Source organism: Lonchura striata, chromosome 2, assembly GCF_046129695.1.
Source record: "Lonchura striata isolate bLonStr1 chromosome 2, bLonStr1.mat, whole genome shotgun sequence".
Classification (NCBI taxonomy): domain Eukaryota; kingdom Metazoa; phylum Chordata; class Aves; order Passeriformes; family Estrildidae; genus Lonchura; species Lonchura striata.
Genome location: NC_134604.1, coordinates 114965349 through 114991976, shown reverse-complemented (window position 1 = coordinate 114991976; position 26628 = coordinate 114965349). Strand labels below are relative to the sequence as shown.

General features: G+C 43.8%; 2 protein-coding genes across 4 annotated transcripts in view; one reads left to right on the top strand and one right to left on the bottom strand.

The window, feature by feature from the left end:
• The window catches only part of SIM2 (SIM bHLH transcription factor 2), a 58421-nt gene extending 51307 nt beyond the window's left edge, over window positions 1–7114 (top strand). The window contains exon 11 of the mRNA XM_077781706.1: window positions 4242–7114. Within this exon, the coding sequence (XP_077637832.1) occupies window positions 4242–4948 (707 nt within the window). The 3' untranslated portion in view covers window positions 4949–7114. The remainder of the gene's footprint in view (window positions 1–4241) is intronic.
• The window catches only part of HLCS (holocarboxylase synthetase), a 144758-nt gene that overhangs the window by 15527 nt on the left and 102603 nt on the right, over window positions 1–26628 (bottom strand). The window contains exons 7-12 of one of the 3 annotated variants that reach the window (XR_002465180.3): window positions 23492–23559; window positions 22216–22376; window positions 18144–18258; window positions 14668–14881; window positions 12282–12500; window positions 1471–1527 (exon numbers count right to left, since the gene is read on the bottom strand). Coding sequence is in view for 1 of the 3 variants with exons in the window: in XM_021527455.2 (XP_021383130.2) it covers window positions 12332–12500; window positions 14668–14881; window positions 18144–18258; window positions 22216–22376; window positions 23492–23559 (727 nt within the window). In the remaining 2 variants the exon portion in view is untranslated. Of the gene's footprint in view, window positions 1–1470; window positions 1528–8543; window positions 12501–14667; window positions 14882–18143; window positions 18259–22215; window positions 22377–23491; window positions 23560–26628 lie in introns of those variants that run through there. The other 2 variants (XR_013339545.1, XM_021527455.2) reach the window with 2 other exon arrangements.

Genomic DNA, 26628 nt, shown 5'->3' with positions numbered 1-26628 from the left:
TGTCCTTCACAGGATGGTTTGACCTCACCCATGGTGGACCTCACCTCACTGCCAGCAGCATTTTTATTTCACTTTTCTCTGGTTATGCTGAAAATGAGCAAGAGGGAAGCTCCTCTCACAGCCTAGAGCAGGTTAAATCCTTTTCCTTAGTTTGTGCTCCTCTAATTTGCTGCTTCCTTTGGTCACTCCTGTGGACTGTGGGGGGAAAAGGTGGAATTTTAGACCAAAAATAGGAAATGGTTTTTTCCTTTCTAAAAGTGCTGTGGGGAAAAAAAAGAAAAAAAAAAAGAAACAAGAAGAAAAACAAACCAAAATAAACATAAAAATCCCACCACCACCGCTACCAACAAAACCCCCACCCCCCAAAAAAAAACAAACAAAAAACCCCAAAACCACACAAAAATGAAACAAAAAAACCACAAAAACCAATCAACAAACCAACCAACCAAAACAAAAAAAAAGGACAAAAAAAATCCCTAAACAAGCAAACAAAAAAACACAAAATCCCCCAATACCCCACAAACCCCCCACCAAAAAAAACTACATATTTTGAGGACAAGGATAAATATTTTGGGGATGCTGCCTATCCCCATTAAATCTGCAAGAAAAGGGTAAAAAAAAACCCAAATCCCAATAAAAAACCTGCAAGAAACTGCTGCTATTTTTCAATCTCATCCCACATCAGCATTTCCTCATCAGGAGGAAAATGGAGCTGCAATTCCAGCGGTTTTTATTTCTGGTTCTGCTTCCACTGAAGGTTTTGCTGCTTGACTTGGGAGATGTGGCTTCTCTTTTGAGCATTTTGATGGATATTCATTTGGGATATTTATTGGGGATTGGATGAAAGTTGGCTTGCTGCAATTAATTCTCTGCAAAAGCACTTTGAATTGTATTAAAAAATAGACTTTTTTTTTTTTTTTTAAAGGAAATACATACATATTTCCTTTGAGTTGAGGAAAAAAATATGGCCAAACTCAGGCCTGGATAAAAGGGGAAAGAACAGAGCTTCCCCTATATAGACAGGATTTCCACCCAGATTTTCAGCCTTGTTTCCTCCTCAAGCAGAGCTGTTGCATTTTTGCTGAATTCTGAACTTTTGGAAGCGACTTTTTTTTTTTCCTTCCCTTTTATTTTTTGGATCTGATCTCCCTTAGGTTGTCAAGTGTTGCTTTTTTCCAGTGGCTCACTGGAGAACTGACAGGCAGGGAGCTTCAAAGCGGGGAGGATCTGCTTAGCATCATCAGCTTCGATCCAGAAGGCAAAGCCAAATCTGACATCTGGCAGCCGGCTTGGATGCGAGGGCTATTCCACATCACATCCACATTTGGCAGCAGCTGCCAAAAACGCCGTGGGCCAGAGACATTTTTCTCCATGGAAAAATAGCTCCTCTTGGAGAGATCAGAGATTGGAGGATGATGGTGCCAAGCCATCAAAGCTCTGAAGAAGCACGTAGCAGATACGACTGCCTGCAAATCAGATGTTTCTGCTTCAGGATCTGGTTTTGAAGCTTCTTCCACTTTTTCCCAGCTGGCCCAGTCATCAAAAAAAAAAAAAAAAAAAAATCATTTCAGTGAAGGCAACTGTGTTTTTAGTCAGAAGTTTCCTTTTTACCTTGTGGGCACCACAGGATCTGCTGGTCTTTCAGGGGTGCTGTTGGCCCTTCTGAGCTACCTGTGTGAAGTTCTGTGCCACCAGTCATGCCAAAACTCAAGAAATTAGGAAAAAGACGGAGAAAATCTGTGAAAAAACTTCCCAGATTTATCCAGTGACTACTGGAAGAAAGAAATGACATTTTGCAATGGGAATTCCCCATGAGACAAAGAGACGTTTTGTCTCACCTTTGTTTCTGGAGAGACAATAATGGAGAACAACCAGCCCATGCCTTGGGTGATTTGAAATTAGGGCTCAGACAAGGACAAACACAGACTGAGATAATTGAAAAAATATCTTTTCATGGGCAGGGGTTGTATTAAGACCTGCTCTATCTCTGCCTTAAAGGGAGGATAGGGATAAAGGGATAAAAGGGATGGAGAGGGACTTTTATAGGGGCAGGAAGTGACAAGGGAAAATGGTTTTAAAGTGCCACAGGGGTCAGATCAGAGATTGGGAAGAAATATTTTGCTCAGAGGGTGGTGAGGCCCTGGCACAGCTGTGGCTGCCCCTGGATCCCTGGCAGTGCCCAAGGCCAGGTTGGACACTGGGGCTGGAGCAGCCTGGGACAGTGGGAGGTGTCCCTGCCATGGCAGGGGTGGCACTGGGTGGGATTTGAGGCCCCTTCCCACCCAAACCTTTCCGTGATTCTGTGATTTACAACCTGGTGGTTCACCCTCAGCCCAGCAGGACTGGAGATTACAAAATTCAAGGGGACAAGGCAGAGGCCAGCTGGTGGCTGTGATGCCTCAGCTTCTCCCAAGTTCTCTTGGGCTCTAGAAATGGAGAAGGACAAAGTTTTGTTCAGAGATTAAAGAAGAGCCATAAAGTGAAAATATTCCAAACTGCAGGAGGACAAATCCATCCCTCTTGTGGACACCTTAAACCCAGAACAGCTGAACATTAAACCGTATTATTTACATGTCAGTAGCTCTCAGCATCTCTATTGACTTCACAATAAAAACACCAAATGTGGGGTTGAAACCAGAGCACTGAACTACACCAGTGAAATTCCCAATCCCTTCTCAAGCACGTGGCTGAGCCCTGGTTGGATTTGTGATCTGCAAGGGCCATTTTTCACCAGCTGCTGAGAACTCGGCTTCCTTCAGCTTCTCCTTCTTGTGACAAAATGTATACATAGAAAAGGGAAAGAATAACTTGAAAGGTTCTTGTTTCTAGGAGGGTGAAGAAGAAATTGGAACCAGATTCCTGTTTAAATTCTGGTGTTAATTACGTAGTGCAACTCCCTCTGAAATTAATGGAGCTCTGCACATAAAAGAAAAAAAAAAGGTACAATTGAGCTATTTCTGCTTCCTCTGTTATCCATGAAGGCTTTGCCAGTCTATTACAGCACAGGGAATATTTAATTATTAATGGGCACGGTTACATCAGCAACCAATAGAGAGGAACTCCACAACTTTTAAGACATTTAATAAAATCGTTAGAAAAACAGAAAATCCTTTTTTAAAAAGGCACTTAAGTGTCCAGGGCTTCCAGTGAACCTCACACAAAACAAGAGTTTGGGTCTAACTTGAGAAATTTTCTCAGTGTGTCATTTTTCCTTTAACATAAAACTTTCAAATGTGCCTTGGAGGTGTTGTTAAACTCACAAACTGTTCATAGAAGAGTGCAAAAAAAAATTATTACTCATATGGTACAGGAGAAAACCAGGGGCCTTTTCTCTCACCACTTGTAGATAGGGGTGTACAGAAAGGAAAAGCTTCATAAGGTAAGCAGAAAATGGTAAAAATAACTCAAATTGCTTCAAGAGTTCAGTTGCCATGCAGGAACGGAGGAGAAAAGAGACTGCCCAATACATTTTAGAGGAAAAGCCTGAATAGACATCCTAGGTTCACACTATTGAAAAGTGAAATATCTGGCTTCTAATTCTCTAAAAACGCCCAATTTTTTCTCCCCCATTCAAGGTTGTAACCTGCATTTTTATCATAATCCACTTTCATTACATGGCAACATCTTAAAAGCAGAGACCCAGCACTGCTGAAGAGGTGTTTGTGTTGCTTTTCAAGAGATGTTTTTAATATCTGATGTCACCTTTTCAAAGAGAAAAAGCAAAGCCTCCACCATGACCCACTCTGGGTATCACAAAGAGATTTCATTAATGGCACGTCACCTTCTTATGTAGATATTAAATATACCCCAAATAAATACCAGAAATTAAGAGAATCAAACAGAATTCTGCAGAATGAAAAGACCTTTGAGATCACTGAGTCCAACCTCTGAGCTGGATGTTCTCCTTGCAAGGACAAGTGCCCAATGCACTCCCACAATGACAGGTAGAATAAATCCAGTTTATTTCTGGCTATTATTCCACGATTAAAACAATTCCATTATGTTAATCATGGAATCATTGATAGGCACCAGTGTCATCCAGCTTTTAGCTAAATCTCTGTGAAGAGCTTACTTAAAGGGAAGGTTTTTGGTTTCAGGCTGCAGCTCCTAACATTTCTTTGGTTCAATTCCCCTGATTGAACGATGATAAGTTCAGATAAGTTCACAAGTTAGTGCCAGCGAGTTATAATTACTGCAGAGGCTCGTTGTCAGTAATTAACACCTTTTCCTTCCCCTGGCAGTGCCACTGTCCAACAGGAGGTACAACCAGGACGCTCTGGCCGAGCCCTTCCCGAGCTGCACGGCGCCGGTGCCGGGCCGCTACAAGGAGGAGCTCTACGACTCTGCCATCATGAAACCCAACAAAGCCGAGGCCAGGATCCAGCCCCCCGCCCACCTCATCAAAGAGGAAAGCAAGCTGCCTTTCCCCAGAGACCTGCCGGAAAAAATGGCCATCAGCGAGGGCTCCTTCTCCAGCTCCTTGCTGCCCAAAGCCGAGTGCTGCCAGGCCAAAGCCGTGGGACAGCTGAGCCACCTGCTGCCCGTGCCCTCGGTCTACGAGCAGAGCAGGAGGATTTGTGTCAAAGACCCCAAATTTGGGCACATCAGCCACCACCCAGGCAGCATGGAGGAGCTGGACGAGAGGATGAGCGCGAAGCTCGACCACGAGGCCGACGGCGAGCGGCTGATGGACGTGAGACCCTCGGGCCAAGTCCCCTTCGTGCTCCTCAACTACCACCACGTGCTGGCCAAGCACGGAGCTTTCCCAACGTCCCCCTGCACGGCCACGGGACACGTGGCGGAAAATTATTCCTACAGCTCCGAGGAAGTCAACGCGTTTCTTTACAAAAACCAAAGCCCCTCCTCGGCTTCTTCTCCAGAAACCCACAAGGAATCTGCACTACCCCATTACATTGGGACTTCTGTAATTATCGCCAACGGCAGGTGACGGTAGCACGGGAGGGTTTTGTGTTTAATTAAGAAGCCAAACGGTAATGATTTGGTAAAAAGAGGAAAAAAAAAACAAAAAAACCCAAAAAAAGCATGAGGAAACGCAGTGACATTTACTGAGCAAAGCTGGAGGGCGGTGAGGGACGAACTGGTGAGTTCCACGAGTCCCAGTGGCCAGGAAAATCTCCTCCATCCCCTGCCGTGCTTCGGTGTCCCCGACACAGCTCTGGTGCCAGGGAGAAGCCAAGTTCCAGATCTTATTTTTGTTATTTTATAGTGTGCAGCAGAAGGAAATGAGAGGTGTTATATGCAGAGGTTTATATGAAGAACATTTTTTTTTTTTTTCCCCTTGACCCCTCCTTAAAATAAACTCAAGATTTTTGGTTTTTTTAATCATTATCAGAAAATATGCATTCTAGTTTAGGGTTTTTTTGACAAATCGTGTGAAACCTCGCATCAACTCTCCACCCAACCCCCTGACAAATGGACTTGGTTGAGAGAGTGGTGATTTTGAACAACCACAACACAGCTGTCCTACTCAAACAGAAAAAAAATCTTATTTATTAATTACCAGAAAGTTTTAAAACTAAATAAATCAACCCTAAATTTGATTTATTTAGCATAGATTTCCGTGTTCGGAGATTGTTGCCACCACCATTTATCTTGACAAGGGACAATATGACAAATTAATAGTTACAAAGACAGGTATTACAGGGTTACAGGTCTTGTCATGGCAAATTGGGACAAATTATGGAGCAGGAACTAATTCCCCACAAATAAGAAAAGGAAACTCCTAAATCCTGTGTTTCCCTGAGTATTCTGGGGGAAGCCTGTGCAGATTTTCAACCCAGCCAGTCACAAATACATCTTAATAACAGCACCAGAAATGTTTTCTTTATAGTCAAGAGAATAATGAACATTTCTGCCTTATTCTGAACTTACCAGTAGAATTGTGAGCTTTGAAAATTCCAGCTCTTAACGCGCTGAACTTCCTCCAGCATAAATCCTGTTGTCAGCACAAAGGTAGGGCTGGAATTCCCTGGTTGGAGCACTTCACAAATCCCAACCAGCACATTTGAAACACTCACATTTGGCCCAGCCAGCCAGGAATAGATTTTCACCCCTTTATTTTCAATTCTTCGCAGAGGATGGATCTGTGTGAGTCCAGCTGACAACACCCAGCCCACGGTGGTTTTCAGCCCAAAAACTGTGAGTGGATAAAACAACAAAAGGCTCCCTAAACAATAAGTGTGGCTCTAGATCTCGCTCAGCTCCATTTTTTACCCCAATCCAAGCTTAATTCAGAATTTTTCAAACTTTCTCTCATCAGACTCTAAAGAGAACTTCACTGAAAAACCTTGAGCACCCTGGGATAGTGGAAAGTTCCCTGGATGAGCTTTAAGGTTCCTTCCAACCCAAATCATTCCATAATTCTTTGAAGAAAATTCTTATCTGGTTTGTGTATTATGGGAAAAACACTTGCTCATGGATTGCACCGTGTCAGAAAAATCATAATGCAATACTCAGTCCTAAAATTTCCATGTTCTCCATCTTTTTTATGCAGCAATAATTCATCCCTGAATGGTCTGGGTTAGGAAGGACCTTAAAGCTCATCCAGCAGTTCCAAGGCCCTGAAATGGGCAGGGAATTTTCCATTAGAATACAGTAATAAAGTTATTTCTTTCTGTGTGTGAATATTTACTGCTGTGAGTACACAAAAATACTTCAAAAGCAAAGGCTAGAAAACAATTTTCAGTGTATTTTTTCATTGCTTCCTGTTAAAGTTTAACAGAGAAACCTTTATTATCAAATTAATATTCACTTGAAAAACGAACTTGAACCGAACGCTCTCAGCTGTTGTTTGAAATTGCATGAAAAATAAATTTGGTGCTAAACAGAACCAAAAAAAGCCAAATCAGTGATTACAAAAAAACCAAAACAGAACCCAAGCAGCACAGTCACTCCCTGTGCAACCTCAGCTTGTTCAGTGCTGGAGAAGCTGGCAAGGCTCCAGAAAAGCTGTAAATGTGGATTTTCATCATGCTGACCCCATCAATCAAAGCCAGGAGACACCAGTGGCTTTCCCAGTGCTTCAGAGCCCTGCTCCTCATAAACGACCCCAACCCCTGAAAAGATAATTACGCTGAGACTCCTGGGTTAATTTTGTTCAATTAAATTAAACCCACGCCCCACAAAGGAGCCACTGGCATGGTTGGCATCATTAAAAAGAAACCTGATGCCCAAGCTCTGCTGCTGCACTTTCCCCCTCATTAGTGGCACTGCTGCATTTGGGTGTTCCTGGAGGTGCTGCTTGCTAGAAAAACACCAAAATGAGGCTTTGCTTGAGAAAAATGCCCTCAATATTTTGCAGCTCGATATTTTTCCACCTTGTTATTCCCACTTCCAGGCTTTATTCCAGCAGCCCGAGCTGAGGAGGTGTTCCATCATCCTCCCCCAGGTGTTTTAGGGGAGGTGATGCCCAGGCACAGGAAATTTCCCTGCGAGGCAATAATGAACCAATTAAGAACCCACAGCTGATAATGCAGAGGAAAGTGCAGAAAAGATGGCAAAAGCAAATGTGGGAAGGATTTTTTTTTTTTTTTTTCCTGACACTCTCCAAGATTTAAACAGCAATTCCATGTTCCCATCTGGGAGTAAATTATATTGGGAGAAAAATAGGATTTTTTTGGTCAGTTAAATTACAGATGTTCTCAGCAAAATCATAGTGCAGAACAGGGCACTGCCATCACAGTGGCTGTGCTTTAATGAAAAATGTTTTCAATAATGAAAACAAAATGATGGTGGCTGAGGGGGAATGTGAATTGAAATATAGAATGAAAAATAACCTCATTTCTCTTTAGTATTTGAGCCACTCCTTTGTCATGAGACTTCACAAGATTTTAACTCTCAGAGGAGTTCAGACTTGGCAAGAAAATCATAGAAAATGGGAGAAAGAGAGTGAAAGAGGGAATATTTTACCAAAATCATAGAAAATTTGGGTTGGGAGGGACTTTGAAGATCTCGTTCCAACCCCCTGCCAGTCAGGGAATCTTCCACCAGCCCCAGGTAAAGCTGGAAAAGTGAATCCCATAGTGAGGTCTCCAAGTTTTGGAAGCAGTGCAATGGGAATAAAACAAGGTGAAAAAAGCACAGATCTGTCCCCAGCTCTCTGTGCCCTGCGATTTGGAAAAGGTAATTTAAGAAAAATCCAGCACAACAGGTGCAAAACTGGGGAATTCACCACTGAAAGTGCCAATGAATGGGAAATCTGACAGAATTTCTCCAGAAATCTCAAGACAGGACATAAATTCTCATTTTTCCAGCATTTCAGCCACACTTCAAAAACGCCACAGAGGAAATGTTATTCCAGTTTTTTCCTGAAGGTTAGATTTTGCTTTTTTTTTTTTTTTTTTTAAATATGATGCAGATAAAAGCTATTTGGCAAGTGTAGGTGAAGAGGCACGCAACCCAACCAACCTATTCAAGCTCAGAATTATATATGTATTCCCTAAAAATGTAAAGCATTTTTGCTTATTTATTATGTAAAACAAAACTGTTAAAATGTTAATAAAATCCTGTAGCCAAAGGAAAACTGAGTTGAATGTCTCTCTTTTAATTTTTTTTAAATACAAAACAAAGTATTTCACAAAGGACAGTGGTGCATATTTGAAAATTTATTTCAAGCATGATGTGTTCTACATTGACAATTAACGTATTATAAAACACAGATTTTTAAAAAATTATTGTATTTTTGCCACGTTGCGTTTTAAACGAAGACACTTGGAAAATGCAAACAACACAGAATCACCAATACTCAACACTTGACAATTCTTCCCTGCAGTTCTTTTTTATCTGTCATTTTTTGACCTCTGCCCTTTCCTGGGCCCAGGTTTAATTTCTTTGGTGTCAGATCAAGGCAGTGCATCCCCACCACCACTTGGACATGCAAATGCTTTTATCAAACCAGTGACCCTCAGGAACCAGCACAAATCTTTCCCATGACAGACAGCTTGATTGTAGAGATCTCCAAAGAGTTGCAAAAAGTAATTTTTTTTTTCAGGCTGCTGATGCAGCTGAATCAGAGAAAGCAAAGAAACAAATTTTTGCACAGTGAAGCAGCAGCATAAAGAATTAAATGCTTTAATATTATTTCCAGGTAATAGCCCTTGATTTGTTGGATGTATTAAAAAAAAAAAAAAGCTCTGAAGTCTTATAAAAGCTTTACTAGAAGCAGGATGTGCTGCCTGGACTCTGAAATGTGAAGTGCATTATTACTTTTTCAAACCTTTGGAAGCAGCTTTGTTGCTGACTGGGCACGACCTACCCCGCACTCGCACGCGTGCCAACACACCCAGAAGTTTTCCTATCAATAAACAACCCCCACAAATGTTTTCACCATGAGAAATGTTCCACCAGAGCCCAGCAGGAAAAGAAAAAAAAAAAAATTAAAAAAAATGAAGTCCCAGAAATACGGACATGGCAATAAATGGGTTTTTTGAAAGCACTTCATCAAGAAAATAGTTTAAGATATGACCTCAGCCTCACAATGGAAGAGGTGTTTTACTAATCCAGACAGCTGAACGAAATGAGACATTTTCAATGCATTATTCCTGGGCCTGGAGCTGGCTGGATCTCTCCAGCCCCACATCCAGGGCCACCCCACACCACATTTGTCTGTCACACACGGAGAACAAGAAAAACGAGGATTTTCCTGCAAAAATGTTGTGGCTTTCTGGGCATGCCACGATTGGCAGAATCAGACTCTACCTGACAGAGAGTCAGGGACTTCTCCAGGGACTCACCCGCAAGGATTTCATCCATTTCTGTCCCATGGGAATTCTCCTTGGCTTTGGTTCTTCCCAAGGGAAAGCAGCAAATCCTTCATCCAAATCCAGGAGACACCACAAGAGGCCACTGAAAAAGCAAAGTGGCTTGGGCACATCCAGGTTTGGGCAGCTCTCCCTTGTGGCAAGGAAATCCCACTCCAAGTTTCTTCCCAGTGCAAAAATGTTGGGAATAACCTGACAGCTCCTAGAAGCAGCTCATCACTAAGGCAGCTACAAAAGGACCAACAGCAGCCAGGAAATGGTGCAGCATTTTGCTGTTAAAAATATATATCTGCTGCTGCTCAGCCACTAAAGCTTTACAAACTCCTTCTGCCCTTCCAAAATTCCCATGTTTTATCCTTTTCCCTGTATTTTTTTGTCCCTGGTGAAGGGAGAAGGAAGTTTCAAGGAAGCCACTCAAGCCCCATCCTGAGGCACGACCTGGTTGTTCAATCCCTCCAGGCACTTCCCAGTCTGTGTGGCACAAAACGCCAGAGGTGCTCCCTGCAGGCAAATCCTAAAGCTGAGAGAGTTTTAGCTACAATTTCTGGGTCAAGGTGAACTTTTGTACAACCCTGTGGCTGGAAAAGCAGCACCAGAGCTCTGCTTTCCTGCAGCAGCACAGTTTGCTCGTGAAGGAAAAGGCAGAAAATAAATGAGGATGCAGCAGCAAGATGTGAGTGTGCATGTGCACACCCATTTTTTATAGATCTATATATAAATATATGGTTTCTTCTTTTTACTGAAGCTTTATTAAGCCAGACTCGAGTCTCAGTTGATTACAACATGCATTAATATTGAATTCTGATATCAAAGGCAGCTGCCAAACCTTCTCAGCCCGAAGCACTTTTGAAAGCATCTGGTGGGGGAAAGCTAAACTTGGTGTATCATTTTAATTATGGCAATTAACAGCTGTGTGTGTGCAGTTCTAGGAGATGCTGGTGTGCAGCCTCACATGATTTGGATCATGGGAAAAAAAAAACAAAACAAAACAGCAGGGTTTGGACAATCAAGACAAATCTTGCGAGATGGAGCATAAAATCCTAAATTGAACAGGGACAATTTAATTTCTACTCTTGCTGCCAAACCACCTAAACCCTAATATGTGAGGATTGGTCAAAATTACTATGACAGACAAGTTTCCTTGTTTTAAAACTTCTTGGCTTTGAAGCTGAAACTATCTAAAATGTTTGGATTGTTTATGAGGCGAACTTTAACCTAAAAACCCCATTTCTGGCTAGAAGACAGTCATTTCCTTTCTGGAAACCAATCTGGCTGATCCACCATGGAAAAAAAAAAAAGAAATTAAGGTGGCCACATCACACCTGGGACAAGCCTGGTTGGCACGGAATTTTTTGGGGAGCTGTGGTGGCCAAGTCTCCTTGGGAGAAAACCTCACCGAGCTCCCACGTGGCTGCTCCAGGAGAATTCCCAGGCTGTTCCCCCCACCTGGAAATGTGCAGGCAGCCCCAAAAATGAGCAGCTTTCAGGTCAGCAGGTGTTAAAGCTCTTGCTTTTCCTGCTTAGCAGCAAACCCAGGCACTGGCTTGGGAAAGGGGTGACAAAAGGGCTGTGGAAGGGAATTTGGACCCGGGGGAACGGTGTGATTTCTCTTTCTCACTGCAGTAGTTGTTTGCAGCAGGGACTTTGATTTATTCCCTTTATTTGTTCACTTAACTTCATTGAGATAATGATATAATTACCATTAATTATAAATTAATTACATTAAATTATAAATTAATTATAGGTTCTACCCCCTGAGGTGAGACGCTAAAATATCCTGGGTGTGACACTGCTCCAGTGGGTTTTTCTTCCTGAAACCTCTTGGAAAACCATGATTTGAAGGACAGATGAGATGATTTACTCAGATCCAGCTGACTGAGGAGAGCAGAGTGCAAATCACTCGGATAACCAAGCACAGCTCCCAAGTGCTGATGGAATACTCTCCCAAAAACTCAAGGCAGCCTTTAAGAGCTGCAGGCCTGAGATCAAACCACAGGTTGGTAAATTATTGCAGAGGTCTACACAGAGAAGAACCAAATCAGCAAGGATCTTCACTCAGACCTGGAATTAAGCACAGTGGTGATCCCAGCAATTCAGGAATATGTGATGTTCCAGCTGGTTTCAGTGCAGACAACACAGAAAAACAGAATTTAGTAAAAAAAAAAAAAAGTAAAAAAATAAATATTGTCCTGCACTGTGCTAAATCACACAGAAACAAAATTAAAAAAAAGGAAATACTGAGCCACTTCAGTCTCTCCAGTACAGGGTGAAAATGAAGACAAAGTTCTGTTCACCACAAATACTCCTTTTTGCAATCAGATTCCTTGCAAAAGAAGAGATCCTTACAAAGAATGGCAACAGAGGTGTGTTTTAACACTGATGAAAAGAATAAAGGCCTTCAGCTGTGAGATCACCACCTCTTTTCAGCTGCTGACGTTACCCAGGGCAAACACAAAGCGGAAAACCAGAAGGAAAAATCCAACTTTCAGCTACCCTTCCCACCTTGAACAGGTCGAGGTGCCAGTGCCAGTGCCAGTGCCAAAGAGTCCCTGTCAGTGCTTGGGGACGATGAGGTTCCTCAGCATGTCGAAGGAGTTGCCATCAGGGTGCACAGACTCCACGCCCCGGCCCTCCTCGTGCACCTGCAGGTATCCGTAGTCATCAATGCCAACGATCCAGGCCAGGGGCCCCTCCTCGCCACGGAGCCGCACCTGCTTCCCGCTGGAACACAGAATTCTGTCAGGAATGCCCTAAGGGAAGTGCAGCACGTGCCTGGGGTGTGTTCTATTTCCTCTGTCAGAGCTGGGGCAGTTCTCTCTGCTCACTGGGCAGTTTTCTCTTTATCTCTCCCACAGCCAATCCTCCCTCCAGGAGATCTCTTCTGTTCATGGGCCATTAATTATTAATTATCTTCTGTCCATCCCTGCATGGCTGAGAAAATTCCATCATCCATGGGGAGATGCTCTGCCCAGGGGAGGAACCGAGCATTCCTACCTGGATACAATATGACCCAGCATCTCCCTCCAGATCTCTTCTGTTAATGGGCCATTAATTATTAATTATCTCCTGATCATGGCCAGTGAGTGTCCCTGCATGGCTGAGAAAATTCCATCATCCATGGGGAGATGCTCTGCCCATTCTACCTGGATTCCTAGCATTCCTACCTGGATACAATCTGACCTGGGAACAGCACAGCAGCCTTTGCCCCCTGCATTCCCAGAGGAGCAGCTTCCTTCCCCCTGCATTCCCAGAGGAGCAGCTTTCTCCCCACTGCATTCCCAGAGGAGCAGCTTTATCCCCACTGCATTCCCAGGGGAGCAGCTTTCTTCCCCCTGCATTCCCAGAGGAGCAGCTTTCTTCCCCCTGCATTCCCAGAGGAGCAGCTTTCTCCCCACTGCATTCCCAGAGGAGCAGCTTTCTTCCCCCTGCATTCCCAGAGGAGCCCAGGCCCATCTCCCCCAGCCCTGGAGCTCCAGAGGAAAACTCCCCCCTTGTGCAGATCCTGCTCCAGCAGAAGCACAGCTGGCACTGCAGGAGGGCTGAGCCCCCCTGGGATGGGGCTGAGCCACCTCCCTGACACACAGAGCATGTTCTGACTCTGGCAGTGCTGTCTTGTATTACTTCATTTTTATTTTACTTTTCTTTTTTGTCTAAAAAAGAACTGTTATTCCTACTTCCACATCTTTGCCTGAGAGCCCCTTAATTTCAAATTTTTAACAATTCAGAGGGAAGGAGTTTACATTTTCCATTTCAAGAGAGGCTCCTGTCTTCCTCAGCAAACCCCTGTCTTTCAAACCAGGACAGCAACTCATGGACACTGAGCAGTTAAAACTGATGCCTTAAGATTTCAGCTTTTCCATTTTTCCAATCCTGTACTGCATTAGTGCATAACTCTAAACTCCTTAGGAAGTGTTTGTGACTGTCTTCACATTTTGGTCAGACAGAACAATCCCTCTAGGCCTGAAATCCAAGGACACCCTACAGCCTCAGGCCCTGAAAAGGATAAAAAGTGAATTGGGAGGGAGCAAAATGATTAATGACTTCATTACCTGCAGCTGTAATTGGAGGATTAACCCCTGATATGTAAATGGGCCAAATTTATAATTGTGTGAAACACTCGTGACCATTGTCCAGCTTGGGTGAGACCTCTGGGAGGCTTCTGAGTGCCCCAGGTGTGTCTGTGGAGCCTTTAATAAATACCTGCTGCTCTTATTCTCTTAATCTTGTCTAGCCTCTGTCCTAGGGAGCCACTCCAAGGCACCAAAATCACCTCAGAGGACTCATCAGAATCATTAAAAGGATCATAGAATGGTTTGGGTTGGAAAGGGCTTTAAAGATCATCCTACTCCAACCCTGACAGCTTCCATTATCCCAGACTGCTCCAAGCCCCAGTGTCCAACCTGGCCTTGGGCCCTCCAGGGATGGGGCAGCCAGGATTTCTCTGTCACCACCCTCACAGGAAAGGCTTCACCCTCTAACAGAATATTTCACTTCCCACCTCACTGGTTTCTTTACCCAGAATGACTTTCAGCAGCATTTTCTACCTGCTTTAATCTCCTTTTTTGGAATGAATGGAGTTGGAGTTAATCGAAAGTCTATTTGTTTCATCCTCCTAAAAGTACAGCAGCTTCATCCATCTCAAACCAAATCATTCTGAATTCCCTTTGTTTGGAGATGATACATGTAAAATACTGGAAGCATCCTTTAACTCATGCTAGTCTCTGGTTTATTATGTGCTACTTTAATTCTCCCTTAAAAATGGGCATCCTGCTCGGGAGCAGCATTTTAAATTATTCAATTCATATTAAAGGGAATTTTGTGGAAAAAGACAAAATATCCACGAGCTCTTCCACCAATTTTATTAAAAGAAAAGTTTGAGAATTCTTACCTGTGTACCCAATACTTGTAGTACTGGGGAAGGATTCCATTGGGCCCCTTCTCCTGAAAAACCTCGATGAGCCTCTCCAGCACCGTCACCGTCCTTGCGATGAGACAATCTGCACTCAGAGGCTGCAGCTCCATCCCCTCTTCCCTGTTAAACTTTGCAATGAGGTCGTTGATGCAGATGGTGGGGTTGCTGTTATTCACATTAAACCCAAAGCCTGCAGAAGACAAAGAGATGGACACAGTCAAAGAGACAAACTCTTTGTCACCACCACAGCCAGCACTTAATTCATCTGCTCCCCACAATGATCCCTCAGGATGGCTCTCACAGCTGGTTTCATTCAGTCTCTTGCACCTTGGAATCTTCTTACTCTTGTAATTACAATTTTCAGCTCACATTTTGCTCTTTGTCCTCAAAAAGCCTCCTCAGAATCACAGAGGCAAATTCAGCACAGCCTTTCAACCCCACCCCATCCCGCCAGCGAGGGCTGGGAGAGGATAAACTGCACCTTGGTTCCAAAACCAGCCGTGTGAGACATTCTTCTGCTCCCTGGCAGGTCCTCAGCCCACTCAGAGAACATCTGATCCTACCCTAAGATGGAGTTTTATCTCCCAGTCTAAAATTTAGCTCAGAGACCTTTCTGTTTACTGCAGTGAGCCGAGTGCCCTTTCCAAAAACCCAGACTTTTCACTCAGCTGGAAAGCCTTGTTTGGCTTGCTCAGGAAAGCCCAGAAGGTTTGATTTTAACTTTGTAAGACTCCAGTTTGCCTAATCTATCTCACCACAGCATATCCTTAGAAGCCTCAAGCCTCTCACTGAGATTTCTCCAGCTGGAATTCCCAAATTCTGAGTTGGCAGAATGCCTCCCTTGTTTAAATATGGCTCTTGGGGCCTTTTCTGCAGCCTGCTGAAACAGGCTTTCAGGGATGTAAAGAAGTATATTGTATTACCTGTTTATTTTTTTCTCCTAATAATTTTGGGGTTTTTTTCTTTCCTCAGACATTTGGGATAAAAACCCCTGTCTGTCAATCAGGTTTGGACACGATGCAAGGAGATGCAGATGCCTTGACTTGTAAATTTGCTGTTAATAATTCCTAATTTGTGTTAACTTTGAGAAGGATCTCTTCAGCTAAAAGGAGTTTTTGATTTTTAACAAGTCAGGGAATGCACACAAACAAGGCACGGTGATCCCAACACACCAGTCCTGTGGAAACGAGCTGAAATGGGTTACTGGAAAGAGATAAAAGGAAAATGAACTGGAAAATGCAACGAGTTGTGCCAGCAAATCCCAACTCAGCCGTCTGCTGAGGGAATGTGAGGGAACAGAGACACCGTGGCCACTGAGGGGGTCACAGGGCCTCGGGGTCCATCAGCAGCCTCAGCATCGCTGCTCAGAAATCCAAAAAGTGGCACACGACAGCCACCCAGGGATGAGGAGCTCGGCTGAAACCCCAACACCTGGGAACGGACACGGCGAAGGGGAAAAGGCAGCCAGGAAATCGGAAAACCACGAGGTGCTCAGGGCTCTGGGGCCACCTCTGCAGTGTCCACGAGAGAAGCGAGCATTCAGCAGTGCCCCTGCAGTGCTGATGTGGCTGATGGATGTTCCAGTGGTGGATCCACGAGGATCTGGACGTGCCTGAGCAGAGGCAGAGGAGCGCCGGCCGGTCACGCTCGCTGGCTGTCCCCTGCATTCCACTGGTGCTTGGCTCCTCCGCCTGCTCCCAGTCTGGCCCTCACATTAATGGTGAATATTCTTCTCAGAACTCCTCCCCCAGAAGTCCCAATGCTGTAAAGTTCTTCAATTTTAAATTTCAGATTGGAAAAAAAAGGGTTTTTTTGGTTTTTTTTGTTTTTTTTTTTTTCCCAAGTGTGTTTAGAAGTCTCGGAGTGAAGCGTGTCACCTGCAAGGCTTGAGCAGTGAAAATTCAGGCTGGTTTTTGATCTTATTCTCCTGAGCTCCTCCTTGGAGCAGTGAAGCCACAGAGATGATCTTTGATTTCCACCATTATCCTCATTGATGGGAGATTCTTAGGAATGCCATGGAAAGAGCTAATTCGGTGCCTGGAGGTGGCACTCAGAGCTCTGGCTGGGACAAGGTGGGCACAGCTGGGACTCCATGGGCTGGGAGAGCTTTTCCAGCCTCAGGGATCCTGGGATCCCGTCTAGGAGAGGATCCTTTGGAAAAGGGGTGATGGATCTGACACACCTTTCCTGTTGGGGAAGCTGAATCCCATCAGTGCTACTAACACAAAAACTTAAATGTCATGAGGCCCTCGAGAACTTCCAGGGAAACACAGCACTGGAATGATGGAAAAGATCCTTGGATTCATATGGAGCAAGGAAGTTTCAATTTTAAAAGCTCCCAGGTGAAAACAGACTGATGAAAACGGGCATTTATCTATACCAGACCAACCAGATGGATATCAGAGAGAATGGACACAGAAAATCTCTGTTTCAATATTTTGATGTTTAGGGTAAGAATCAAAAGGTCCAAACCAAATATGTGAAGTGCTTAAGGGACACTTGATATAATGCATTTTTTGGATGTATTTCTGCTTTCCTTGTGTGAACCAGACTGTAGGAAAACACGGAAGCTGTAAATGGTTGATGGGGCACAGAGAGATTTCTTAAGTTTCTGTGCAATTTCCATTCTGTTCGAGTTGATTATTTACAAAATGAAGGTATAAAATTGAACAGAAAATGTCAAGTCTGTTGCACAGAAGGAGGTGTCCTCTTCAACCCTTTTCTTGCTTGCACCTCTAAAATCACAGAACTTTGACAGGAACAACATCATGACCACTCCATCTTTGCAGGATAATTTACTTGTGCTACATTCAAATAGCAAATATCATATTTTTCTTTATACTTTTAGACTTGCTAAGGAATTTTCTTTCAATTTTTCAGACGCAGCAGAGACAATTACTTTTTGAACCAGAATCTGGCAGGTTTCTTAGCAGATCTGGGAAGCTTAGGGGAAAACTTCCTTATCAAACAGCAGGATGATTATCAGACTAGAGATGATAAAAACATCTCAATAATTAAAAAATGAAAACATTACTCTGTGTACATAGCTCTTCTTCTGATTTAAAAGGCATGTTCTTCGTTTAACTGTTTGTCATGTTCCAAAAAATCCATAAATTGGAAAAAAAGGATGGGGTTTTCAGTATATTCCACTGGTTTTGCAATAAATCAAGGAGGACAACTTCCCTCTCCCATGCAATGCTCTTCCTTTGAACTCTACTACACCAATCCAGATGCTTGCATTGATGTTTGACTTGTCAAGCATATGGAATTATTAAGAAGAATGAAAACATTTACTTTTTGTGCTTCCTCTGAATTTAATGTTGTGCTTTATTTATTTATGCCTGCTGTCATTATTTGTTCTTGTCGTTGCCATTTTTACTGATACAGACACTGATAACAAAATCATCCAGAAAAAAAAAGCAGCACAGAAATGCTTCAAAATAGACATTTACCAATGAGAATATGAAATGTTGTTTCAATGAGTGTTGAGTTTACCAGAACTCCACCAATCTTCATGAGATCACTGTAGTAAATATCATTTGGCCACTTGACTCGAAGCTCAATGTCCTAAAGAAACAAAACCAGACATTTAGAGACATTTACAGCTCATTCATCACTCCAGAGGCTGTAGAGAATCATGGAATGGTTTGGGTTGAAAGGAATTAAAGCCCACCCAGTGCCACCCCTGCCATGGCAGGGACACCTCCCACTGTCCCAGGCTGCTCCAGCCCCAGTGTCCAACCTGGCCTTGGGCACTGCCAGGGATCCAGGGGCAGCCCCAGCTGCTCTGGGAATTCCATCCCAGCCCTTCCCCACCCTCACAGAGAAGGATTTTTCCCCAACATCCCACCTAAACTTGGAATTTTTCACTTGGAAGCCATTCCCTGTGTCCTGTCCCTCCATCCCCTGGAAATTGTCTCTCTCCAGATTTCCTGGGGCTCACCCTGAGCTCAGCCCAAAGCTTCTCCTGTGCAGGTGAACAATCCCAGCTGTGCCAGCCTTTCCTGCCAGCAGAGCTGCTCCATCCCTCTGCTCATCCTGGAGCCTCCTCTGGGCTCTCTGCAGCAGCTCCAGCTCCTCCTGGGCTGGGGCAGGGCTGGGACAGCTCTGCAGGTGGGATCTCACCTGGGGGGCAGAGCAGAGGAGGAGAATTTTCTCTGTCTCTTTGCCACACCCAAAGTGCTGCTGTCAACAGCTCCTCATGATGAGAATCTACTGAAATGCTCCACAAATGCTACAGAAAATGTAACCCTGCCTGAGGAAACTTGAAGGAACCGATGCCTCAGGTTTGAGCTTTTCTATATTTCAGGTTCTGTGCTGCTTTAGTGGGTGGGTCTGGGCTTCACATGATGGGATGCTGAGCTCTGTGCACAGAGCAGAGACAAAACAATTCCTGCTCCAGCTGGGCACCAAGGACAAATGATCCAAACCTCAGCCCAGGAGCACAAACAGCGTGGGCTGGAGAGAGAAAAACAAGCAGGGTGGGACTGATGGGCTGGAGCTGGAATGGGACAATGAACTCCAAGGTGCCAATGGAGCAGAACTGATCCCAGGGAGAGCCCCGGGAGCGCTCGTGCATTTTGGGACCATTTTGGGTCATTTGGGTGCAGCCCTGGCTGGGCTCTGGTGCTCCCCAAGGTGGATCCATGGAGGAGATCCTTGAATAAATCCCTGTTTATTCTGTAGCTCTGCCCAGCTCTGCTCCAGCTCAGCCTTCCCAAGCCATCAGTAGCAGCCAAAGCGACAGTGACATCCTGAATTTGGGAAAGGAAACTCAGCAGACAGCAGAAATCCCAGTTCCCAACCACATAAATAGCTCAGAAATATCCCAAAGCTCTCCCTGCTCTCGGCAGCGTCGCGGGGCTGGAAACACAAACTGAGCTGTGTGACAGTGTCCCAGCCCCACAGAGCAGCTTTTGTTGAAACCACAGGGCTGAGCTGAACTTTGCACTGGCTACTTAAACACAAAAAGAAAGCAAATGTGCTTCCTGCAGTTTGAAACGCTGCCCATGACTGCTGCATCCCTGGGGGCAAATTATGGGAGGTGCTCCAGGCCTCCAAGAGTCGCATTCCCTCCTATTGTAGGGGATGAAATCCCTTTACAGGATGTGTGAAAGCTGCACCTGGGTCCATGTCTACTTTCCTGACAGATTTAAAGGCCAGGGAGGAGTCCGTGACACGTCCACTGACAGGAAATACTACCTGATTTTGCTATCAAAGCATTCTGAGGGAAAGTATCACCAGCTCCTATTCGTTATGGGAAAGAACTCGGCTCCTCGCACTGGGGGAGGGATTTCAGGGGGCTCTGGAGACATGGGAGGTATGACCCAGTGAAATGGTGCTGTCAGTGATGAAAGGGCTGCCAAAGGGGGAAACACACACCTGTAAGACACCAGACAGTAGCTCTGTGCCTGAAGTGACAACAAGCAGCAAGAACAGCTGAGGCAGCTGGGTGTTCTCATGGCTTTGCCAGGGAGTGGCTCCACCAGGCACCACACAAAACATCACCAAACAGGCTGGAAATGGAGCATGTTCTTGTCTTGCCTCACTAGAGAGAGGCTCTGCTGTTGTCAGAACGGGAGAGCAAAGCATCCTCTCCATTTAAAGCCCATCTGCATCCTCAGCATTAACATCTCACAAGGGAACTTCCAACTGAGCCCTCAGACTCACAACAAAAGCCTTGGTTGCTGCTGGTTCAGCAGAGTCAGTGATTGTGGCCATCCTAAGGCTGATAAATTGAGACATGGACATTTTGGAACCAGCCCAGGGGAGGCTCCAGGATGAGCAGAGGGATGGAGCAGCTCTGCTGGCAGGAAAGGCTGGCACAGCTGGGATTGTTCACCTGCACAGGAGAAGCTTTGGGCTGAGCTCAGGGTGGCCTGGCAGGGCCTGGAGGAGCCCCAGGAAAGCTGGAGAGAGACAATTTCCAGGGATGGAGGGACAGCACACAGGGAATGGCTCAAACTGAGAAATTACAAGTTTAGGTGGGATATTGGGAAAAAAATCCTTCTCTGTGAGGGTGGGGAAGGGCTGGGATGGAATTCCCAGAGCAGCTGTGGCTGCCCCTGGATCCCTGGCAGTGCCCAAGGCCAGGTTGGACACTGGGGCTGGAGCAGCCTGGGGACAGTGGAAATGTCCCTGCCTGGCAGGGATGGGATGATCTTTCAGATCCCTTCTCACCAAACTCATTCCATGATTCCATGACTCTCTAGCTCATCCCCTTGTGATGGCTGCTGCAGTTGGCATGACAGGGACACAAAGAAAAGCCTTGCAGGACCTGAGTTTAAAAGTGATATTCAAGCACTGAGTTTTTGATAAAGTTTTAAATTTTCTTGCTGTAACATATTTGATTCTAAACCTTTAATTCTGTTTTGCTCCCCTGCCAAGGGCTGATGTCCCCTCAGCTTCAGTAGATCTGTCTTGGTCACAGAAAGCTTTTTGCTGTCCAAATGCTCAGTACAGTACACACATTAATGATCCACATTTTTTACATCAATATTTGGAACTTCTGTCACCTTTTTTCTCTTGAATGGAATAAAATTAAAAAATGCCACAGTACATCAGGGCAGGCACACAGGAGCAAAACCACCTCCATTCATAAATCAGCTCCTTTCCCAGTCATCCCTGTATTTTATAAAACTAACTCTTGTCCCTTCGTTTTTAAGTGGTCCAATTATCCACTCCAGCCAAATATTTTATATTGCAAATTTTAGCCTGAAGCATTTTGTTTTTCCACTCAGGTTATGAAGCACTGAATTTAGAAGGTTTTAATAGAAAGGCTGACAGACCCTAAACTCCAGCAAAGCTACTGGGTGCCACTATAATAAAGTTCATGTGTAAATGTGTATAAGTCATTGATTTTCTGTAATATAGGAAACATATGCTTTAGTTAACTACTTCTGTAAAATACCAAAGTTTTATAGTTAGCAAATATTAGGAAATGGTAACATTAAAAAGGAGATATATGAGGTGATAAAGAAGACTGGTTCTTCATTTTAATACTGATGACAGGACACTTGATTCCCTCTCGAGAGCAATTCTCCTCAGTTCTTGCTTTAGAAATCAGTTTTCAACCTTAAACAAGGGTTGGAAAAATCCTTTAAAAGGGATAAAATGACCACTGAAACAGCACCAGCAAAAAAAGCAGAAAAGGATTTGTCAGTTTTATTCATTTTTCCATCCTCCTTATTCTCCTTCAAAATCAAAACAAATCAGCTCCATTGTTGGGCAAACAAAATTGACTTTTTCTTTACTGCTGAGGATTGAGGCTTAAGTTTCACAAGATTAAGAGTGAAATGAGTGTAGTGCATTTGATCAGCTCTGTAAAAGAATATTCATCCTCTGGATATTGGGTTTCTTCAAACATATCAATAATCAAACATTTAGGAAGGTTAAGTTTAGATTCTTCTTAGTGCTGAAGAACTGAATTATGCATTCAGCCATTCTACACAGAAAAGACACAGCTAAAATCTGAATTTAATGGAAAGGGAACCAGGAGTTTTGAGATGAATTAGAAGGACATACCTCATATCCTGGTATGGATCTGACTGCCTCTACCACTGCCAAGGACACCAGGTGCTGGATAAAGGGAATTCTCTGGCCCAGGTTGGAATGTAGAGGGATGGAGATGTGCAGAGTGCACAGGGCACAGCCCACGGGGCTGAGCCAAACGTTCCCACCACGACCTGGGCGGGGAGAGGAAAAAGGGGAACTTCAACTCAAGAAAAGAACATTTATTAAAAAAAAAAAAAATCACTTTGTGAATGTAGATAACAACTAAAGAGAAAAATTCAAACGTATCCATCCAAGAATGTGCCAAAAGTTGCTCTAATGGAGTTTCCAAACTAATTTTGAAAGAAAAAAGGGTTAAACTGCAAAGCTTTTTCTTCAAAACACCTGGAATTTTTAAATTTTAAAATTAAATTTTAAAATTTAATTTTATTCCCATCCCTGTAAGTGTTCAAGGCCAGGTTGGATGGGGCTGTGAGAACCTGGTTCTGTGGAAGGTGTGACAGGGGGTGGAACAAGATGATCTTTAAGGTCCCTTCCAACTCAGGCCATTCTATAATTCTATTCTGACGTTCTGAAGTACAAGCTGCTACTTAATTTCCCAGCATGTCCTAAATCCCCTGCTTCCAGGATTTCCCTGGTCTCTGCTAGCAGACACATTTTAGAAGCCCTTGCTTTGTCCAAGTGGAGAAGCATTTCTGGAAATGCTCTGTGTGCAGCCAGAAATGCACCCAAACTCTGAACCACCCTGCGCTGAAAGCAGGGAATCATCTCCTCACGGATTCGTGCTCAGAAAAGCTTCTTGGGCCACACACTCTGCTCTTCCAGCAGAATAAATGTGGCTTTTAAAGAAGTGCCAGCATTTTTCTGGGCAGGAAACACGACTTGCTTACATTTATCTGCTCAGGCAGGTCCTTCAGACTCAATCTCAGAGCAAGTGAAGGCCCCAGTGCTGTTCCAGTTAGCCCAGTTTCAGTTTTCATCTGGAGCTCTGACTTGTGTTACACTGAGAGCAGTGATGGCAGCTTTCTTCACTGGCGAAACTTTTTTGGCAGGAACCAGGAGACCACTAAATAATTTCTGCAAAAGCCACCAAACATCCTGAAAAAATGTTTACTTTGGGCTCTTATTAACTTTTGGGTTTTCAGTTTGAATCTGCAGTTCGAGGGAGGAGAAGAGGACAGGCTTATTCTATGGGTTATATTATCAAAAATGCTCATGATGCAGCTTAAAATGTCTTGTTTTGTGTATTTAATACATATTTATGAGTAAAATAAGGAAATTTACTCACCTTTCCCTTGTGTTTGTCGAACAGCCACTGCTATTAAACCCATCTCCTCAGGCAAGTCGAACATTAACCTGCCAATTAGGGAAAAAAACCAAAAACCCCACATGCTTATCAGCTGCAACACTAAGCTACATTCATGAAAATCAAGGCTTAAATATCAGGTAATATATTATGTTAACGTTGCACCACCATTTTTTCAGTTTGCATTTAGTCCTGATCACAACCCATTAGAATTTTAAAAAAATGATTGGCTGAAAAACGATAATATAAAATATTATTTTATCTGCTAGGCTGAAATAAGTCAGAGCTATAGTTCATTTAAGTTCTGATAACACAGGTTTTGTATTTCTTCACTTCTTCTTCAAGTGCTCATTTTTTTGGTGTCCCCATCTTCAGCAAGTGACAACCAGCAATTCTAAACATTTGTTTCTACTTACAGCGAATTTTTGTTCATACTACAAAATATAAGAGCAGCAGTTTCTGATTATTTAGAAAACCAATATGGTGGCAATAAAGCAGTTTAAAAGATACACTATCCCCTGAGAACTAATTATGATTTAACTACAGTAAATAAATCTACACCTTCTGAGAGCTCTAGAGAACACTGGCTTATTTTAGGCTTGTGTTCTGCTTTTAAAATAGTTTCACTTAAAAGAATACTAACTTTCCTCTGGGGATAAGTAGAAAGTGCACTTTAACACCACCAAATGAGTCAATGCTACACTTAAAATAAAAAAAAAATAAAAAAAAAGGAAAGAAAAGAAGAAAAAACCCTACTGTGAGAACTTTGTTCAAGCCACTTTTAAACAGATCTCAACTGTACCACCATCCTCTTCCATTTCACGTTTTCAGCAAGAGTTATTTCAGAGATAAAACATATTCAAGGTGTTGTCTGTCAGGTAAGCCCAAAAAGTGATGTCTAACCCACAAATCTGCTTTTCCCACAGGCACAAACATGATATTGTTCATCCCTATAAAAGCAATCTTGTCTTGGGGGTAAGGGCAGCCCAAATCAGAGAAAAATGTACCATTCACAATGATTTCCTGTGAGAAATGGATTTGTAAGGAATTTCTAAAATTCAATAGAAAGTTTATATAGTGTTGTATGTTTGTGTGTAAATACTAAGATAAGGTTTAAAAATTGTTTTAGAGAACTAGAACTGTGAAAGATGTATTGTAGTAAGGCTATGTAGGGGAAAAAATACAGATAATTGGTGTTAGAAGTAATAGTAGTATTGTGTGGTAAAAGTTAGTAAGTTGTGAAACATTTATAAAGTATTGTAATTAAAAAACAGGCTGGATTCTGATGGAATGGTGTTGAGCTTTCCATCTCTTGTATGCCACTATTCGAGACTCAGAATAAAATCTTTTCAAACAGCTCTCAGTTGCCCCATCTCCGTAAAAGCTGAGAAAACCAACAATTTCCCCTGAATTTCAGATGGGTTTGAGAGCTGTTTCAAGCTCTGCAGTTGAGGAGGTGCAGGAGCAGCAAGGAGGAGCTGTGAGAGCCCCACGGGTTTGTGCTGAGATGAGGAACCAGCCCTTGCTCCTGCTCCACACGTGGTCAATCAGCAACTCCTGGGGCTGTGGCAGCTCCAAAAGGCAAGAAACCCAGAGATTTCAGAGTATCTCTCAAATGCCTAACTCAGTTTAGGCTGGATGTTAGGCAAATGTTTTTTATGGAAAGAGTGATAAAGTTCTGGATGTCCTGCCCGGTGAGGTGGTGGAGTCACCATCCCTGGGTGTGTTTAAAACAAGCCTGGATGTTTTAAACTAAGCCAGGGTTGAGTTGAGGTGTTGGGGCTTGGACTTGATGATCTTGAAGGTCTCTTCCAACCCAGTGATTCTGGAATTCTGTGAATTCTGTGGTTCTACTTTCATGACGATGAGGTTATTGGGAGGCCCAAGCAAAGTGGGGATCAAAAATGTCTTTGCTAATTACAAATCATAGAATCCTGGAATGGCTTGGGTTGGAAAGGACCTCAGAGATCATCCAGTTGCACCCCCTGCCACGGGCAGGGACACAGAAACCACCAGGGGCTGCACCAGGCCCCGCAGTGTTCTCCCACGTTGTTCCTGAGTCATGGAGATGCCATCAAAGGCCAACAGCCAGAAAGTCTCTTTGCCAGTCACCTTCCACGAAGCACAACTTGATAATTGTCTCCTTTGGACACCATGGATCCCATGCTGAGACCAGGCACACCCATCCACCACCTTCAGCAGTAAATTTTACCTCTTGACACTAAATCCCAGAATCATCAAGGCTGGAAGAGCCCTCCAGGATCGTCCAGCCCCACCAGCATCACCCAAACCCTGTCCCCAGGGCTGTGAGAACCCTGAGCTTGGTTCGGGGTCTCGTGTGGTGGAAAAGTCTCTCCTCCAGCCCGAGCTTCCAAAGAAAAACTGCACAGGCTCTTGTTGTCCAGTCTCAAGGCAGTTTATTGTGAGTTATCTAAAAGATTTTCTTCTGGGGCTGCTGTGGTTTGCTCAGAGCTCAGGCAGAGGCACACACACACCCTGACATCCTCTCTGACCCCGACTGCTTCTTCTCCCCCTGCCCAGGGCTGCTGCTGCCTTTTATATGGTACATTACGTGTTACATGGTTATAGTTTGTCCCCAATGCCTATTACCTATATTAAATGGTGCTTTTCTACCTTTTATATGATATATTACGTGTTACATGTTTATAGTTTTCTCCCAATACCTACTACCTATATTACCAAGTGTTTTTCTACTCTAAACCAATCTGTGAGTGCCAACATCACCAAGAACATGGAGGCAAGGAAGAAGGAGGAAGAACAGGATCAGCCCACTTTCCTCCATCTTAGAACTTCTGATCCCCATGTACAAAGTGAAAACCCCCCTGGACAGGTGCTAAAACCCCCCTGTACAATACTAAAAAATTTCCCCTCCGTTTTGTAACTACTTTTACTATCCCATCTAACCCTTTGTGACTGCTTGTTCCACCTTCAAAGTTGGTAACTCATTCCATGGCTCAAACTCAAAATCCCAGCTGTTTCCAGCTGCCTGCCAGGGTCTAGAATGCTTCTGACCAAGGCCTGGAACCTCCAAAAATGTCTGAGGGACATTTTGAGTTCCCACACAGGGCCACATCCAGACTCCTCGGGGACAATTCCAG